General features: G+C 40.8%; 7 protein-coding genes across 7 annotated transcripts; 4 read left to right on the forward strand and 3 right to left on the reverse strand.

The window, feature by feature from the left end:
- Positions 1-4144: 4144 nt before the first annotated feature.
- On the reverse strand, positions 4145-4944 carry BO70DRAFT_171187 (DNA-directed RNA polymerase core subunit RPB10). Its single transcript, XM_025538369.1, has 5 exons — positions 4888-4944; positions 4585-4832; positions 4468-4526; positions 4324-4410; positions 4145-4268 (listed from the first exon to the last, which is right to left on the reverse strand). The coding sequence occupies exons 2-5, from the start codon at positions 4618-4620 to the stop codon at positions 4226-4228; spliced, it is 225 nt and encodes a 74-aa protein (XP_025394919.1). The 5' UTR covers positions 4621-4832; positions 4888-4944; the 3' UTR covers positions 4145-4225.
- Positions 4945-5425: 481 nt separating this feature from the next.
- BO70DRAFT_433033 (WD repeat protein) lies at positions 5426-8553 on the forward strand. Its single transcript, XM_025548374.1, has 3 exons — positions 5426-5857; positions 5912-6669; positions 6729-8553. Exons 1-3 carry the CDS (start codon positions 5535-5537, stop codon positions 8435-8437), a joined length of 2790 nt encoding a protein of 929 aa, XP_025394920.1. The 5' UTR covers positions 5426-5534; the 3' UTR covers positions 8438-8553.
- Positions 8554-8776: 223 nt separating this feature from the next.
- BO70DRAFT_301370 (uncharacterized protein) lies at positions 8777-9625 on the reverse strand (the record flags this gene model as incomplete). Its single annotated transcript, XM_025539707.1, has 1 exon — positions 8777-9625. One exon carries the CDS (start codon positions 9623-9625, stop codon positions 8777-8779), a length of 849 nt encoding a protein of 282 aa, XP_025394921.1.
- A 2197-nt stretch (positions 9626-11822) lies between these two features.
- On the forward strand, positions 11823-14109 carry BO70DRAFT_433034 (FAD-binding oxidoreductase). Its single transcript, XM_025548375.1, has 4 exons — positions 11823-12265; positions 12345-13619; positions 13673-13848; positions 13924-14109. The coding sequence occupies exons 1-4, from the start codon at positions 11986-11988 to the stop codon at positions 14014-14016; spliced, it is 1824 nt and encodes a 607-aa protein (XP_025394922.1). The 5' UTR covers positions 11823-11985; the 3' UTR covers positions 14017-14109.
- Positions 14110-14869: 760 nt separating this feature from the next.
- On the forward strand, positions 14870-16447 carry BO70DRAFT_323937 (NAD(P)-dependent alcohol dehydrogenase). Its single transcript, XM_025540600.1, has 3 exons — positions 14870-15073; positions 15183-15305; positions 15381-16447. Exons 1-3 carry the CDS (start codon positions 15047-15049, stop codon positions 16329-16331), a joined length of 1101 nt encoding a protein of 366 aa, XP_025394923.1. The 5' UTR covers positions 14870-15046; the 3' UTR covers positions 16332-16447.
- Positions 16448-16918: 471 nt separating this feature from the next.
- On the reverse strand, positions 16919-18061 carry BO70DRAFT_301373 (putative Ras family GTPase (Rab4b); the record flags this gene model as incomplete). The annotated part of the gene is made up of 4 exons (XM_025539708.1): positions 16919-17336; positions 17499-17778; positions 17899-17933; positions 18009-18061. The coding sequence occupies 4 exons, from the start codon at positions 18059-18061 to the stop codon at positions 16919-16921; spliced, it is 786 nt and encodes a 261-aa protein (XP_025394924.1).
- A 160-nt stretch (positions 18062-18221) lies between these two features.
- On the forward strand, positions 18222-18866 carry BO70DRAFT_171494 (uncharacterized protein). Its single transcript, XM_025538370.1, has 2 exons — positions 18222-18655; positions 18734-18866. The coding sequence occupies exons 1-2, from the start codon at positions 18356-18358 to the stop codon at positions 18824-18826; spliced, it is 393 nt and encodes a 130-aa protein (XP_025394925.1). The 5' UTR covers positions 18222-18355; the 3' UTR covers positions 18827-18866.
- The last annotated feature ends 393 nt before the right edge of the window (positions 18867-19259 follow it).

The raw sequence follows: 19259 nt of genomic DNA on the forward strand, positions 1-19259 counted from the left end.
ATTATTATTTTAAATAGTATAAAAAATAAATATTTTATATTTTATTTTATTTTTTTTATATTAAATTTTATAAAAGTCTTTTTTAGAATATAATATATTTTTTAAAATAATTAATTAAATAAATTAAATAATAAATTATATTTAAAGAATATTATTATATTTATATTATAATTAAATATATATTATATTTTATATATTATCTATATAAAAAAAATATATATATTATAAATTAATTTATAATTATTAATTTATTTATTATATCTAATCTTTTTAATTAATAGATATAAATTATAAATAATTATAGTAATAATTATATCTTAATCTAATCTTAATTATATAATTAAAAAATTTTTATCTTTTAATCTAATTATTAGATTATAGTCAGGTTAAGATTAAGATATAACAGTCAGGTTAAGCCACTCTAAGAGTCTGTGATTGGCCAGAGTGCCTAGTTGAGGGCTAGAGAGCCTGTGATTAGCCAGAGAGCCTGTGATTAGCCAGAGAGCCACTGTGTGGGCCAGAGAGAGTCTGTGAGAGAAAGATAGTTATAAGAGATAATATCCATAGGATATATATACTTATAAGAATAAAGTCTATCTTTTTTTAGATATATCTAAATATATATATAAGATTCTAGAGATCTATAGATAACTATAGATAATATTAGTCTTTTGGCTCAGTAATAACAACTCCCCTAGATTGATGTCTTACAAGTATATTATAATATCATTAAGATAAATAATTATAAAATTATCTAGATATTTTATAAAGAAAAAATTTATAAATTCTTAAAATTCTATAAATATATTAGTTAGTCTGAATAATATAATTATATATTTAAATAAATTATATTTTATTTAAAAAATAATTTTCTATTTATAGTCTGCTATAATTCTTATTTTATAATAAATTTTATAAAAATTAAGTTATATAAATTATAATATTTCTATAAGTTATTTAATATAATTATTAATTTATAATAATAAATATTAATTTTTAATAAATTATTTATTTAGCTTATAATAATCAATATATATTTATAAATCTTTATTTTTTTTATAAAGAGAACTAATATTTTAATAAATAATTTTAAATATTAAATCTATTTATATATAAAATATTTTTATATTTATTTCTTTATAAATAAATTTAATTATTATAATTTATAATTATTTAATCTTTAATTTTTTTATAAGAAACTCTGTTATAATAATATAATATATCTTGATTTATTATTTCTTGTAAAATCTTAAATAATACTAATTAAATTTTATAATCAAGATCTTTATTTAGATTTATAATATATTTAATATATTCTTTTTATATTAGATATTATAATAATAATTTCTTTATAAATCTTATAATTATTTTTTATATTTATAAAATTTATTTTAAATATTATAATTTTGTCTAATTAAATAGTACTATTATTTAGTAATCTTATAAAAATCTTTATAAATATTATTAATTATTTTATAATATTTCTTAATATTATAAATATCAGATTTATTTTTATTTTTATATTAATCAAAATATTAATTTTTTTAAATAGATCAATTTTATTCTATATAAATAATTACTCTTATAATCTAAGAATAGAATATATTATAAAAAATTTATTTATTAATTTTTTATAATTTATCTAAATAATAAGATATTTCTTAAAAAAATTTTTTTTTATTAATAATAATTCTTTATTATATAATTTTATTTTTTATAATTAAAATATTTTATTATTGTTGTGAATATTAATATAGAATCTTATAGAATAAATATATTTAATATATTTAATTATAAATTCTTTTTTATAAAAATCTTTTATAATAATTCTAACTATTAGATTATTTTATTTAATTTGTAAATAATAATTTTTTTTATATATAATTAATCTTCTTATTTTATTAGTTAATATTTAATCTTAATTTTATAAATAATATAATCAGATTTTATTTAATAATAAAAAAATTCTGACTGTTTACAAATCTTTTATTTAATACTTTATAAAAATAATTTAAAAAATAAATATAATTATATAAAATTTAATATTTATATTTTATAATTTAATTTTGTTTTTATTTTTTTTAATATTATAAATATATAAAGTTCTTTTTTTTTATAAAACTTTATTCTTAGAATTTATAATTATATTTTTTATTTATAACTTTTTAAATTATCTAGTTATATTTTAAAAAAATCTATAAAAATTTATTTAATTATTTTTTTAAAAACGCTTTACAGCTTTATTTTTTTTATAAATTATTAAATATATAATTTAAATAGATTATTATAATTTATATTTATTAATTTTTATTCTAGTTATTAATCTTTATAATTACTTTTTATTAAATAATAAATAATTAAAAAATAATATAATTATAAGTATTATAATATTTATTATTTTATTATATATATATATATATATATTAGTTTTTTTTAATTTTATAAATAAAATATTAAAATTATTTAAAGATTTATAAATTTTTTTATTATTCATATTAATTTTATATCTCTGCTCTAATTTTTTTTTTTATTAAAATATATTTAATTATTTATAAAAAAATTAAAAATAAAATAAAATTATATTTATTTTAATTATTTTCTCTGTAATAATTTTATAATTAATCTTAAAAAATTAAAAAGTTTTTTATAAATATAATATCTAATATTTTATATAAATATAATTTTAATAAATAATTTTATAGATTTTAAGTAATAAGATTATAAAGATATATATTAAAATAATATAAAAAAAATATATTTATTATAAAATTAAGATAATATTTATATTATTTAAAATATTATTACTAGTCTTTTTTCTAGTATATTTTATAAATAAATATATCTATAAGAATTTTTAAAATTATATACTATACTAGTATAATTACTTTATAAGAAATTATTTTTATAATATAAATATTTCTTATAATATAGTATATTATAAGTATTATAAGGATTACTATTCTTATATATAATATTACTTATATTATTATTGATTTATCAATTAAATCTTTTTTTATAAATAGATATATTTATAAAAAATATATAGTTTATATATTTAAAGAACTTATATAAATCACATATTTACTGCCAGTATAAACTATAATACAATCTGAATAAAAGCCAGGATAGTCGCCGCCAGCAGGATAAAGTCCGGATAAGAAATAGAATATAATAGAGAGTAATCTTGATCAGGATCTTGATCAGACAAGATATATATATCTCACAGATATTGTAGGGATTGCTGTTCTTGCAAAAGCCATACAGATATATTAAAATCACACAGATAGATTTTATCCACGCAGATACTGATTACGCCACGAGCGTGAGGATATCTAGATTACCTGTTAAAATGTACTACAATAATCTTATTATTAAACAAGTACCCTATCTTAAAATTATAAAACAAATACTTATTTGATTCGCACAAATAAAGTAATTAAGATAATAGGATATTTTAGTTATGCTAGATTTTATAACTATATTATATAATTAGTCAAGCAGCCTACAATCCTTACAGCGCTATATAGACTAGCTAGACACGGCCAAGAATGGCTAGTAGTCCAACGGCCAGTTGTATGAAGCTTTCGGGGTCTCAATAGATGCAACCCCAGAGCATATTAGAGGCGACAGTAACAGTTACGGACTAATCTGATTGGCTAAAGTGTCAATCGCTCGCCCAAGACTTTTTCTTATATAGCTACTGTCTCTGCTGCTTCTAGGCGCTGTCCGTGGCATATACCTGGACTGATGTATATCGTTAATATTTTTATGAGATTACCCACTCTTACCGGACAAGACACCTTGATCACCCCTAGAGTAATGATACTACTAGAAACTGCCAGGGCACTAAACAGCGCAGGCTATAACGCTCAATGCCAGATGGAACTCCCACCAAAATGTAAAGAAATGTTTTTGAATAATATAGGTAAACAACCGAAAAAACTATACGCCAGACCTTCCAAAAGGTTTAGTTGAAAAAGAGGATTAACCGATGTAAAGAGAATAATGGAAAAAGCAGCAAAGATGGAACGCACTGCTGCTTAGAGAACACCGACGCCAGTAAATGGGCCTTGCAACTCCAGTGCATGTATGCACCGGTTGATATTTCCAACACAAGGAAGTAACCCCGTACTTCGCAAAGGATAGGAAAGACTGTGGCCGTACCTAGACAAGGCGAAAGAAGGCGGCATTGGATGACTTGGCCGTAAATGCAGTTGAGCTCGAATCATACTTGGTTCTTCGCTCTATCTCTCTCTGTGGGATTATACCTTTTCACAACGTAAGTTTCAATCTCGCTCCATTTGGGACGCTGCGGGCTTTTACCGAAGAAGTTTTTCTATCAGATCAACATGAGTCATAATCATCCTCCGACAACAATACCGCTTGCAGCCAAGCTGATCCATAGCATCACTTGAAAGTACGGGTCAGAATTATATCGTCGATATGATTGCGAATAGGGAATCATACCCATCCGGAATACCTTCATCGAGAAGTTGAAGATAACGCTCCCAAAGATCTCCGACGACCTATATACTCAATTCACGTGATTAGCGAAGCAAAGGTAAGACTTTAAATCTCACACACCTTTCCGCAGGAAAAACAGCGGACGGGAATAATCATTTCGATTAAAGTTGCCTCGGGGCAGTACTAATCTTGCTAGGCGACGAGTTGGAGAAGAGCGATGAACCGACAAAATGAGGGTTTCCTGACCTTAAACAGTTTTTGTCTAGGAATACTGCAGGTACCGGTACTAAGGTAAGGTACTACCTACGTACTACAGAGTACTTAGCCAGTATTACTGTTGGTGGCACGCCCAGACCCACAGTATTAACCTGTGGTAGGTTAAGTGAGATGCTCAATGATTGGCTGAACTTTGTATCCAATTACCGTAACTTCATCCTCTCGCCACTAAGGGACTAAGTACTGCTAAGATACCGAACGCACCTTGGTTACCTTAGGTGGATAGTACGTTAGTATTAGTCCCTACTCTTTAGGTACTGCCAGGGGCGGTGAGGAGAAGGAGGGTTGGTCTTGCCGTAACGAGTGCTTGCCTCATAAGGTTGTCAGTAGGCAGTGGCCTAGGTAACCTCACCTCCCGTATTCTCATCTTCTAGTAAGAATCAAGGGATCATCACTTTACATGAAATTTGTTATGTGTGAATAACCTCAGTATAATTATCAGTGGACAAGCACTGCCTTCCTGCAGTAACCATAGCATCCAGAACATCATTACCGCCTGGATACACAACAGTACCTCTGTAACTGCTAGTTAACTACCTTGGACAATTACATAATGTAGTATGTACATCAGTAACAATAATAAATACCGCTAATCCTTATGAGGAATGACCGCACCCGACAGGGAAAAAAAGAAAGATGGAAATTTCGCAAGAGCAGGACTTTTTTTGCACGAGATTGTTATCCTTGTCCACTGTGCTACCCACAGATGGCTAGAATTGCACCCCGTTACTGCTACTTGCCAAAGTATCCTTGAATCCCCACCATTCTCTGTCTAGGTACATATTTCTCTCTACATGGCAACACCAATGTCCCACAACCTAGGGCGACTCTCAAAGAGATCCCGAGCTGCCGATGCGGCGCAAGGGAAGACGATGCAAAGTGATGATGCGCGTGTCAAGCGCCGTCGTACCTCCCATAGCAAGAACCAGGCTAGAGAAGAAGTCAATGTATCGATTACCGCCCAGAAAGATAGCAATATGGTTAGCGATCCGCAGAAACTAGCCGCTTCAAGTGATACCATACACAAAGGAGACATACCACTCGGCTCATGGTCTTCCTTTAGCGTTGCTGCGGGTCAGTATAGCAACCTGGACCCAATATTTACGCCCGATGACGAGTAAGGATTACGCCCTGATTTCTGCGTGATGAGAATGCTAAACATGTTGATAAGGTATATCCTGCTTGGACTGGAGACAACAGTTCATGTCTACTCGCTTGCAACCTCCCGTCTTCTCCGTGCTCTTCAATTACACGATGGAGATAGGATAGTTGGATTCAAGCTTTCCCCAGAAGACCCGAAATGTTTGTATATCATCGCATCGAGCGGCTCCGTTAGCAAGTGGGATTGGCTTTCTGGCGAACAGTGTTCCTATTGGGATGCCTGCTACAGGACAGTCTCCGTCGACGTGTGTCTTGACGATTCCGAGGCCGATTCCCTGTTTTTCTTGCGCGAACACAACGATGGAAAACGGCAGATAGTAGTACGACACTTAAACGACGCCGAGCTGCAGGATAATACGATACTCGAGACTAATGTACAGATAAACCATCTCAGAGTCGCATGCAAAGGTCAGTTTGTTATTGCGCATGGCGATCAGCATGTTTTCTTCGGCCGTACTAGCATCGGTCAGTCGTCGAGACCTCTTCAATATACATGGAGAGAGATGAATCATTCTGTCAGCGTCGTGTGCGTTGACGTTCGACCTCATACAATTTCACATCGACCTGGAGTGCAGAGTCCTAAAGATCAGAGGTCTCTCGGCAAGATCGACATAGGCTTTGGGGCATTAGACGGGTCTATTTTGGTATACCATGATATATTACGTTTTTTCGACGACGACGACGGTCGTCAAGGTGGGAAGAACGTAACGCCCAGGCGGCTACACTGGCACAGAAGTTCTGTGAATAGTGTGCGTTGGTCTAGGGACGGTATATCATCCCTAGCATTCGATACCCTCAGAATGCTCGCTGACCGTTCCATATTATAGGCAATTACATTATATCAGGTGGTAATGAATCAGTCATGGTCCTCTGGCAGTTAGACACGGGTAGAAAGCAATTTCTTCCTCACCTCTCCTCGCCCATAGGCAATATAGTCGTCTCTACAAGTGGAAACTCATATGCTGTCAAGCTGGCCGACAATTCCATCACAGTCCTGTCGGCGCGAGAATTACAGCCCTCTTCGACCATTACAGGCTTACAACTATGCCCAAAGGAGAAGAATCTGCTCCAAAATACTTCTGAAAAAACCGGCGTCTCACCTGACACTATCGCTGCCGCATTGCACCCGCAGAATCCTGATCACCTTCTTATAACCGTTCCAGCATCTCGTCAATTGACTCAAGATGGCCAGCCGTTGGCAACTGCATCCGTGTTACAAACTTATGATATTCGCACGAACCGCCATGTTTCCCGACAAGCTCTAGCACGCACCAATGCCACCACGCTAAAGGTCGGCCCTGAAGGCTCACATATAGTCACTCCAGATGTTAGCCACCTGTGTGTTTCTAAGGATGGAAAGTGGATGGCTACAGTCGACAATTGGAGTCCTTACTCAAAAGATTTGCAGGCGCTCTATCGCGATGAGACTGGTTTTCACCGCGAACTCGAAGGCTCTGAGGATATCTTTTTGAAATTCTGGAGATGGAGCAGCTCTTCCAGTGTATGGGAACTGGTCACACGAATTGATAGCCCTCATTTCACAAATAACGGACCTTCTCGTGTTCTACGCCTTGCTGTAAGAGAACACAGCCATGAATTCGCCACTATTGGTTCGGATTCGGTTCTACGATTCTGGTGTGCGAGTATTAGGCAGCGCAGTGGCCTGAAGCCACATGATTCAGCACAGCCGGTAGAAACATGGAAATGCCGAAATACCATAGACCTCAAGAGCTACTTGAACGTGGACGTTGTTGATCGTTTGAGTGCCGCTTCCATGGCCTTTTCTCCAGATGGTTCTGTACTGGCTGTCTGCCTAGGATCAACGCCACGCACAAATGCTGGCCTCGCCATACTGATAAATGCTCAAACATGCAGTATTCATTACAGCAGAGTTGGTCTATACGTGGGTCTGCCTTGTGCTGCTGCATTCATGGGAAGCCGCCTTGTTATTGCTTCGACGGAATCATTGTCCATTTGGGATACAGTGGATGACCTTGTCAGGACCATTGGGCTCTCAGTGCCGGGTAGCGCCTCAGCCAAACAGCCGCGTCTGTTGGCTGTAAACTCTGAGACACAATCTCTTGCTGTTTCAGCACAGTATCCGGCAAGCCAGCACTCGCTCGACAATCGCCACACATCAACGCCCAGCATACAAGTATATGACATTGCTACATTATCTTTGCTTTCCGAAACCATTCTTGCTCGCCCCCCAGTGGCATTGCTGTCAACCCTGCATTCAAGCGATTATGTTGTCGTTGATTCTGGGGCTAACGTGCAGCGTCTCGGCCGCCTGGGCAAGAATCTCCAAAGCAATCATTCTCCAGACCTTATATCTCACCTTAACATGGGTCTGGCAAACTTGTTTGGTCGGCAAGGAACTAGACACAAAGATTCGGAGCGTACCGCAGTCGAACTTAGCTTGGCCACACCGGGTTTGCGGGGGGAACTTGCCAGTGTATTTGGGGACGCACCACCATCTGTTATGGCCCCCGCCAACATGATTTTTCGCCACGTGGTCGATGCTCTTTCAGCATAGCTTCTGGTTGACTTGTCTTGCACACAATACTTTACACCCCCCTATATGTTATTGCTGTAAATCGTTAGTGAGATTCATCATGCTCCTGTATCAAGAGAAGGCTGTTTGCACATTCTAATGGCCGCCTTGCACTATTAAATTAAAGTTTGGCACATGTACATAAGCAAGCATTTACAAGGTACCCACTGGCACTGGGAGTTTCGTCTGAGCGCCGGTGGCTTGCAGTCCTAAAGTGATCATTTCAAATATACATGTACTCAAATTAGACGAGGCCAGATGGATATTCATAAATCCGTGAATATTATCAAGATGGGAAAACCCCACATGCCCAAGTAAGTATTAGGCTAATTTCTGAATCTTTCTCCGTATCTTGAAAATTCTGGTACGTAGCCATGTGAGAAAAAGGACCCATGTGTTTCCGGGTTGCGATTTCCAAATGCCCGTCCTGGGTTCTGATTGTGAGGGCGAGGACTTTGGTTTCTCATGAACCTCGTCCTCCCGGCTTGTCTGGGTTACATTGCCATCAATGGATCCCATCCGCCCTACTTGCTTCCTTCTTTGCTTTGTTTGTTTCTCTTCAAACTTTATCTGTTGAGCTTTGAATCTCCACGTTTTGGCTGCCTCCCTTTCTTCAAATGCCTGACGTGCTGCCCGTACCGTAGCTGCTCGAGCCACAGGATCCGGGCTGGCTCGTGTCTTGGATCTGAAAACAAAATCCAAAGATGACCGGGATACGGGGCTTGTTGTGTCCAAAGTGCTTCCATTCTCTTGTGAGTATCCGAAGGAGGAGCGGCTAGTTACATTGGTCTGTGAGGCCCCAGGTGACATCATTGGAGAACCATCATGGATCTGCAATGAAAGCCGCGGTGTTTGACCCGAGCAGCTCCACATTGACGGACAATAGAGATCCGCCCGTGACTGCGTCGGAGAATTGCTTCCTGCTGACTGACCCTTTTGAGAGCCTTCGCTTCCAAGTACAGGCGTTTGGCATGACTGATTTGGCGGGTGTGTATAGGCACGGGGGGCAAGACGCATAGGATGAACATACTGACAGCCCGGCTTACATATGCTTGGAGTCCGGCCTGTGTAAATTTGAGTCACTGGACTTGTGGATTGGCGATGAAGAGCGGTCGTAGTGTTGTTGGATAGCCCATCCTGAGCTGCTAGCCTCTCTCGCTTTGCGTACATACTCGGGTCATCATGTTCAATCGATGATCGTGATCGTGAAGATTCCTCTGGATCCCCGAGTGAATCACAATATAATGCCTTACTTAGTAACGGCAGCCTCTGAGCTTTCGTTCTCGAAGACCCGTTCAACATGTAGTGGGAACCATCAATATTGTTAGACATATTGAAAGCAGGCATACCCATCAATGACCGGGCCTTTCTGGCAGTTCACGGAGTAAAGGCAAGGCAAGGCCAGGGGGCGGGTCTGGCCTTGTCTGACAGCAGATATGCCCACTGCTTCAGGCGACGATGTCTCCCGTACGGTCAATGAGGGCAAACAAATATCAATCAATGTTGTTGAAATCAGCAGGCAAATATTTGAGTACCTTATTTCATTACAGCATGACCCGGCCTGGTTCTCAAACGCAGACAGCTTCAGGCAAACTGAACGAGCATTAATTTGTGAAAATGTCTTTGGAGGATTTGTGCGTGAAGAATGGGTAAACAGTACCACCTTAAGCAAAGCAAAGCTCCAAACATCCAACAGAAACAAATAAATATCTTGTTGCACTGCGTCACTGGCGAAAGTGAAGAACTCTTAGTGGTTCTTTACAAGGTACATCATTGCTAGAGCCCGGTCCAAATATTAGAGAGAGCATACAACCTTCTTCATGCCCGGAGCCCTGTAGTATGTAAACAGGACAGCAATTGCTCTGGGCGATAGGTACAGGATACCGGTGAAGAATTCGCAATGGCGATAATCAATATTCTGACCTGCTGTCGGGGAATACCAGGCGAGTATGATCACAACCTAACAGAGCCAGAGTAAGGCTTATAAATTAAGATAATGTTTGATAGTGACAGCAAGCATTTCAGCCTCGAAGGTTTCCGCTTTGGAGGGTGAAAGGGCAAGGAATAGAGAAATAGAGGATACTGGGAGGGACAAGCACCAGGCAGGTTGATGGTGCGGCAACTGAGTGGGGTTGGGTTAAGGGAGAAGCCTGGAGGCTAAGAGAACAGATGACACGATAATAATAGATAGATAGATAGTAGTGGTCTACTGGCAGATACACTCCGTAGTAGTATATCTATCATGGATTGATTATTAGTATCCGCAGCAGACCGACAGCGGATCTTAGCGGTGAGGTCGGCGGTGGTCGCAAAGTACGCGACCATTTCGGCCGGGGTCAGGATTTAGTGCACTGGGGTCGGAATGGGAATACCTAGATATGTGCACAGAGTGCGGAGTAGTGTACGGATTGTGTAGGAGGGCGACCCTATACTTTAGCAGTGAAACCTTACAGCAGGCCTTATCACCCAGTAGCATTCTGTAATAGGAAGGTTTTGGTAGTTATATAGGGTCGGGGGCCGCTCGAGCGACCCCCTCCTACTCCAAAGGGAAGGAATGAGCCTCACGTGACACCATGGCGTCACCTGAGCTAGCCAGACTTGTCTCTCGATAGCTGCGAAATACAAGCTTCTTGATCTCTACTAGGTCTAGCACCACAAGACCTGCCTATGTGATGTATTTTTCTTATAAGGGACTAGACGACCAAGGTCGCCTAGAAGGCGTGCAGAGCGAAGCCATATAATACCAAGCTATATAATACTAATCTATATAAATGAAAGCCACGCAGGTTGAAGCCACGCAGGCAGGATAAAGTAATACGGGCAGACTAGTAAACTAGTTAGTTAGGGTTTATTAACTTAATAGTAATAATATGATGAAGTGGATAATATCAGGTGACTTAATTAGCCGACCGCCTTCCCAAAGAGCCTGCGCTAAACCTAGCTCGTAAACAAGAACTTGAGAAAACCGATGGCAGAAGGTCCCTATTATTATACTCCGTAGACTAGATACTCCGTGTAGGAAGAAGGCTTGTCATATTTACTATACTTCATATACTTAGCTTTACCAGAGGCTAAGCTACTTTGGGCCGGGAGGGCGGCGGGCGAATCAAAGGGGTTGTCGGTCGAGTATGAAGGGAGGAAGGGGGATGTTGGTCGAGCGCGACCCTAAAATAAGAGAGATCATTGTCATCCCAGACCATGACAAGTTAGCATATGCATAGCTAACCTACTGTAGTCAATTGAACCTGTCTGAGTGTATGCTAGCTCAGTTAGACTGCGCTAGTAAGGTTAACTAGGCGATGATTGATGTTCTGAGCTCGGGAGCCGGAGATTTCAGATATTTGAGGAGTCTGCTCGGTACGATGGTGTAAGGTCTCTAGCCATCACTGGAAACCAGTTTCCTCACCCATCCATCCACTGTTGCCCACTGCCCAAGAAAGTCATTAGCATCCCCCAATTTCTGAGCTCTCCGCAATGACCCAACCTTAACACCTCGCTCTTGCCATCCTTGTCCCCCAAATTCAAGCATCATGATCAGATCCTGTTCTTTCCCTGCATGTCAGGGAGCAGTGCGTTCGGCGCTGCACCAAAGAATGGGTTGTCGCTTCCGCCGACCGCCACCTCCAATACCCCTCAAAAGAGGGTTTTGTGCTTCAGTGCAGCTTTATGGTGATGAGAAACCCCAGCCCTTCAAGCACCAGCTATATGAAAGCACACAACAACGCCTTAAACGTGAGCGTGCTGAACAGAAACGATATTCACAGTATCAAACCCAGTCACAGGGTGGCCGCTATGCGGCACTAATGTTCGGTATGCCTATTAGCTAAGAACCAGTCTTTACACCCATCCAGACCTTGATGAGGTTCTATTTCTGATGCCATTATGTTAGCCCTGGCCTTCTTCTCTACCGGGGCTTATTTTCTAGGCACGTTAAAACCCGCAGACCTTCCCACTTCGTCCATAACATCATTGCTTGATACTGAGCGCCCGCGACACAATATTTCCTCCTCAAATCTTCAAGCCGCCTGGGCAGACTTTGTGGAAATTCTGGGGAAAGACCATGTTTCCACTGAAAATGCGGATTTGGAAATGCATTCGGGGTCTGATTGGTCCTCCTACACGCGTAAGGCGGATGAACGACCCTTTCTTGTTCTGTACCCGTCCACTACAGACGAGGTTTCCCGCATAATGAAAATCTGCCATCGACGGTTAATTCCAGTGACGCCATATTCTGGTGGTACCAGCTTAGAAGGCCATTTTGCGCCGACCAGAGGTGGAGTCTGTATCGATTTCCGTCGCATGGATCGCATTTTGGAGCTCCACAAGCGCGATCTTGATATCGTGGTGCAGCCTGCAACTGGTTGGGAGGAATTGAACGAGCGTCTTTCTCAAGATGGTCTATTCTTCCCACCCGATCCCGGCCCTGGAGCAATGATTGGCGGCATGATAGGCACTGGCTGTTCGGGGACCAACGCCTATAGGTATGGGACCATGCGTGATTGGGTGCTTTCTTTGACAGTCGTGCTTGCCGACGGAACTATTATTAAAACACGACAGCGCCCACGGAAATCCAGTGCTGGTTATGATCTCACCAGGCTTTTCATTGGTAGCGAGGGCACGCTCGGGCTGGTGACTGAAGCTACATTGAAATTGACAGTCAAACCTAAAAGCCAAAGTGTTGCTGTTGCTAGCTTTACCACAATACAGAGTGCGGCAGAGTGTGTTACACGCGTGGTTGAAGAGGGCATTCCTGTAGCCGGTGTGGAGATTTTGGATGACGTGCAAATGAAATGCATTAATGACAGCCAGGCTACCACCCGACATTGGAAAGAATCCCCTACTATTTTTTTCAAGTTCGCTGGTACTCCTTTAGGTGTCAAGGAACAGATTAGTACAGTGCAGAAAATCGTTTCGGACAGTGCTGGTCGTTCCTTCGAGTTTGCTCGCGGTGAGAATGAAATGCAGGAACTCTGGAGTGCCCGGAAACAAGCGCTCTGGAGTGTTATGTCTATGAGACGAGGGCCTGAAGATCATGTTTGGACAACTGATGTAGCTGTGCCTATGAGCAAGTTACCTGAAATCATTGAAGCCACCAAACAAGATATGACTGAAAGTGGCTTGTTGGCAGGCATTTGTGGTCATGTTGGAGATGGAAATTTTCATGGTAAGGAGGTCCTTCTATCAATACTACAGGATGCCTTCCCTAACCTACATTAGCTATCATCCTTTTCAATGAAGATGAAAAGGGGACAGCAGAGGCTGTGGTTCACCGCATGGTAAAACGCGCAATTGAATTAGAAGGTACAGTCACAGGTGAACATGGAGTTGGCCTTATTAAGCGAGATTATCTGCAATATGAATTGGGGGAATCTACGGTAGATGCAATGCGACGGGTAAGTAGTTGCACACCGGAACTTTTATCACCAGGGAGCCTGTCTTACTGATATGCAATAATTTATTTTTTGCAGCTTAAACTGGCCTTTGATCCTCTTTGCTTACTTAATTGTGACAAAGTTGTTCGGGTTGAACCGGCAGTTGCGGGGGAAGTCAAGACATGGTAGCCATGCCAGTTATATAGTACACTTTGTACTAATTTTTGAAACCATGAATTCTAGTTACTGTAGAGGAGCATATATGATTTACTAACAATGCCCTAACATTTATAATTTATTTAGTATATCTCTTGTCTTTTATTCTCCAGCATTCAAAGCAGACACCCATTCCCAGCAAACTTTTCAAAATTGATGGCAGTCACTATGGTTAATCTAACACATTAGGAATTGTTAGCGGAGGCCTGCAACTCCCTTATTGAACTCTCAGGCAGCCTTGAGTTATAGTAATCAGAAGCTATAATGGGAAGGTGCCAATCATGTGATTGCAGAGTGAAGTTCTGCAATATCTACAGGTAAGGAAGTAGGAAAAAGCGGGGACCAAATCTCTATGGTAATTAGCCAGCGCTTGGAGCTGATTTATATAATAGCGCTCTCGTTAGCTGGCTGCGGGAAAAAATATTACTACTTTAAGCAGTATATAAAATATTTATACTACAGAGTAAAGCTCTTGCATTATACAGATAGATAGGTGAGAATATAGGAGCCTTACTCTGTAAGTAAATCATTCAAACAAGTGGGTGGTCTAGGGGATGGCAACATGACAGAAAAAGAATTAAAACTAAGTACTGTTGTACAGCTTTGCTCCGCAAATAATATGCTTCATACAGACAGAGCATCAATTTGCGACTCATCCGGTTAAATAAGGCGCCTTCCCGGTTAATTGTGGACCAATGGTAGTGCTCTTACCCCGCCTTTTTACCCCATGAAACCACTAAACCTACTTTCTAGGCTGCGACTGCGGAGTACACTGCCTATCTCGGTACCAGGTAGTTGACTTTATTTTACCCTGTGTGAATGTGGTCTTATATCGAAGCATATCTGGCCCAAAATACGTATCTCACAAAGCCGAGTAACAGACCAGTTAAATAGGAAGACGAACCCTGCTGCATCACAAATATATCCATTTCCTTTACTTATATTTCAATACAAACATCCTCCCCCATATCTTGACAATCATCATTAGTGGTGACCAGAAATCATGAGTGCCCAGAATTCCACTGCCCAGGTCCGTATAACGAATCCGTACCCATCCGGTGGCGCCTGACTCTGCCACTGGCCTAGTGTGTGGTGGAAATACGATTGCTTACTAAAGCTCGATTCCTCATCATTGCTAGAATCTTTCATTTGTTCTGGAAGGCATTCGCCAGGTCAAATTTGAGGACCGACCCGTTCCCGAAATAAAAGACTCTCATGATGTGCTCGTTAATGTCAGGTTCACTGGCATATGCGGCAGCGATGTGCGTATCCCCAAAAACGGGCAAAAGAAAATATTTCGCCTACCCGACTGACACCTGGAATCTCTCGTACCCAAGGTCCACTATTGGGAACATGGCTCCATTGGACAGTTTGTTGTGAAGGACCCCATGGTATTGGGACATGAATCTTCTGGAGTAATTTGCAAAGTCGGTTCGGCAGTCACCGGCTTGAAGGTAGGAGATCGTGTTGCCATGGAACCTGGTGTCCCATGTCGCCGATGCGAGCCTTGCAAAGCAGGAAAATACAACCTCTGCGAGAAGATGGCTTTCGCAGCAACCCCTCCCTACGATGGCACCCTTGCCAAGTACTATGTCCTACCAGAGGACTTCTGCTATAAAATACCCGAAAACATTACTATGCAAGAGGCGGCAGTTATGGAGCCACTTGGAGTCGCTGTACACATTGTCAGACAGGCTGTTGTCAACCCAGGCCAATCAGTGGTGGTATTTGGAGCCGGCCCCGTCGGACTTTTGTGCTGTGCCGTGGCCAGAGCTTATGGTGCATCCAAAATCATCGCCGTGGATATTCAAAAGGATAGGTTGGAGTTTGCAAAGAAGTATGCAGCAACTGCCATATTCGAGCCCGCCAAAGAGGCCCCTTCCGCGAATGCTGTTCGGATAATAGAGGAAAATAATTTGGGACCGGGTGCAGATATCGTCATTGACGCATCAGGAGCGGAAGCTTCGGTCCATACAGGGATACATGTCCTCCGTGCTGGTGGGACATATGTGCAGGGTGGCATGGGTAGGAGCGAGATCACTTTTCCAATTATGGCGGCTTGCACCAAGGAATTGAACATCAAGGGTAGCTTCCGTTATGGCAGCGGTGACTACAAGCTTGCAGTATCTCTGGTTGCTTCTGGCAAAATAGACGTGAAGGAACTAATTACTGGCATCGTGAACTTTGAGGATGCTGAGCGAGCATTCGAAGGGGTTAAGGCTGGGAAGGGCATCAAGACACTGATTGCTGGGATTCCTGACACTTCTCCAGGCCCCTTCGGATTGTGAACACTGTCAACAATGATTGCTCTGATGTGAATATTGGTTTTTTTCTCTTGAAACTTTTAATTTGACTCATTCCTTGTTTTCTTTTCATAAAAGCAAGGCCGATTCAACAGATAGGCACTTAAATAATCGATGTGGAATTAAGCCTTTAATTCCAGTGTTAATATGGTAGTCAGTAGCTGGTACTTCCATGCGGTAACTGATAATGGCGACGCCATCCCACTTAGATAATGTATGGAACAAGAGCAAATAAAATCACTTAATTACAAAACAGAAGTACCTTGCACTCCTCCGCTCAAATAAACCATTCACAGACATCAAGAAAATCCATAGGGGTATTGCGTTGTATGCAGCCATCCCACTAGGCTCAACTAACCGTGTAAACGGAAAGCGATAAAGCAAATGCCGAGGATGTAAGAGAGGCCGGGGCCTTTTGGGTATTAGTCCGTGCTATAGACAACCCGTTCTATTATAAAATCGAGGTACAAGAAGCTCGCACAACCGAATCATGAGGGAGGCAAATAGCTGAAGACGGACACAGTTAGAAATTCGAAGAGCCTGCTAGTTAGTACTTGGTCAGGCCCAAGAGATCAACAACAGCCGCCGCCTTTCCCTTGATGCGAGTCACTTAACCGAAAAACGTCCTCCCATTCTCTCATACCAACTTTCCAATTGTTACTCGCGTTCTTTCTTGGATTCCTACGATGCAGTTGGACAGCACCGTCATCAAGTGTCATGCGACTTCTGATACTAGATCCATCACTTGTGCTATGGCCGTAGAGACCGCCGTCGCCATACTGAATCCCGCTCTGCGGATCGTCGGGGTCAATCTCACCCAGTTCGATTTTAGTGACAATTATCCGGGCCAGCCGGTTAAAAATTTCTTCTACACCATCACCTGTTAAAGCTGATATTTCGACAGCAACCGGGATATTGGACTTGGAGGCCCAGTGCGACGTTTCTTCAGGACTGACTTCGCGGCCATAAGTTGTATGCGTGGCTGTCATTCTGGTGGTAGTGTCGAAATTTGCTGTCGAAGGAACAGAACCGGCGCTCGACTCGAACGGAAAAGAAGAATGTTTGCTTGATGTACTAGACGGCGTAGGAGGAGGCCTGATGCCGTTGTCAAGGATATCATTAAGGGGCAAGCCGTCGGAAGCAAGATCTGACTTGTTGCCAGCTAATAAGACGCTGAGGTTCGGGGAAGCAAGAGCGCGCGCATCCATGAGGAATGTTGGAAGTGATGCGAATGACGCATGGGATGTTATATCGTAGATGAGAATGGCCCCAGCAGCTCCTCGGTAATAAGACCTGGAAACAGACCGAAACCTCTCAGTGCCCGCGGTATCCCACAGTTGCAATTTGATTCTTGTTCGACGAGGCCCGGCACCCAATTTGACGATCTTAGATGAAAATTCGACGCCGATTGTCTGAGATGACAACACTCGCCCTGGAAGTCCGTGATGTATTAGCGACGAGCTATCAGACTCGACAAAGACCGGTAGGTCAGGGAGATAATGGTATGTGGACAGGAATATACATAAATATCAGACAGGATTCTAAACCATACATTCATTTTTCACGAATCTGTGCAGTACGCAAGACCTGCGGCCGAGGAAGGATGGGTGAGCGATGGGGCCTCAGGGCGCGAGGAGTATCATTGACCTCTGAACGACTTACTTTCCCGCCCCGCTTGGCCCTAGAAGAATTATCTTGGCCAGATAGTCATACATGCTCTCAAGCTCCTACCAGGCATTAGAAGTAGCGACCTAGATAACACTGTACTCAACACACTGAGTGCTGAAAGCGACAAACACCAGCAAAACCACGTACCTGGTTTCTCTCGGGAAAAGAAGAGGCTGAAGATGCATTTGAAAGGCTCCTTTGACGCACCATGGCGCCAAACACGAGCCATCTAAAGACCCGCTGGTTGTCCGGAATGGAAGAGGAGAGGGATGTGAAACTGACAGCTGAAAAAGGGGGCGTGGATTGGTGACGGTACGCTGGCGATTGGAGAGTTCCTCATCATGTGTTCATGCGGGTTCGGGCCAAACGGACGCCTTAGGATCACGACTAACTCGAAGACTATCATTCTTCCGGCGGCACCTATCGAATATTTTAGCAGGGTACCGCCGTGGACCGACATCACATTTCTGATAACAATATCATTGCCAGTGTTAGTCTTTCTACAGATCACTGTGAAAACAACCCGTGCAGGTTTTGAGGCCGATCTTTGCAATTTGCCCCCTTTCGTGGGACCCCTAACATTAGACACGCGCTTAGACACACTCTCCTCTCTTTCTGCTCCAGAGAAAATTGGTAAAAATGTCAGGCAAAGCCCTTGATTGACCTAAAAGAACAGTAGGTATGGCGAACGCTAGAGCTAATGCAAGCAGACACAGTAGGCACATCAAAAAAATCTAAGAAATAACAGCAATCTTTGGAGGGGTAACGCGCTTATGCAATGGCATCAGCTTCCCCCTGCTCGCAACCTTTAATGGTGCCTTTGACACATGTGAACAACTGCTGCCCATCTTTGATAACATAATCTAGTCATATCATGTCTGCACCAACAGCATCACACCGTAGAGGATAGACTGGACCGAGTCTTCATGGGTGAAGTAGGCGGTCCGCTATGTGGCAGATTAGATTTCGGTGCTGTTAAGGTGGCCTGCTGCTTGTAGTTAGAGACAAAAGAGGGCTTCTGTTCCGTAGATTTTAAAAAGGGGCAAGGCCAAGACAATTTCGGGTTTGCATCCGCTTCTGATGGCATATCATACCAGCGTCTACACTGGCAGCAAATGACAAAGTTCTTTCCAATTGACCGATTTACTCGAGAGCAATCGCATAGCGTGATGTCTTTACTCATACGAGACTTCGGCGGCTGAGAAATTGTACTAAACGAGGTTACCAGAAGAAACAACACATCAC

This window comes from Aspergillus heteromorphus (genome assembly GCF_003184545.1).
Source record: "Aspergillus heteromorphus CBS 117.55 chromosome Unknown BO70scaffold_42, whole genome shotgun sequence".
Lineage (NCBI taxonomy): Eukaryota > Fungi > Ascomycota > Eurotiomycetes > Eurotiales > Aspergillaceae > Aspergillus > Aspergillus heteromorphus.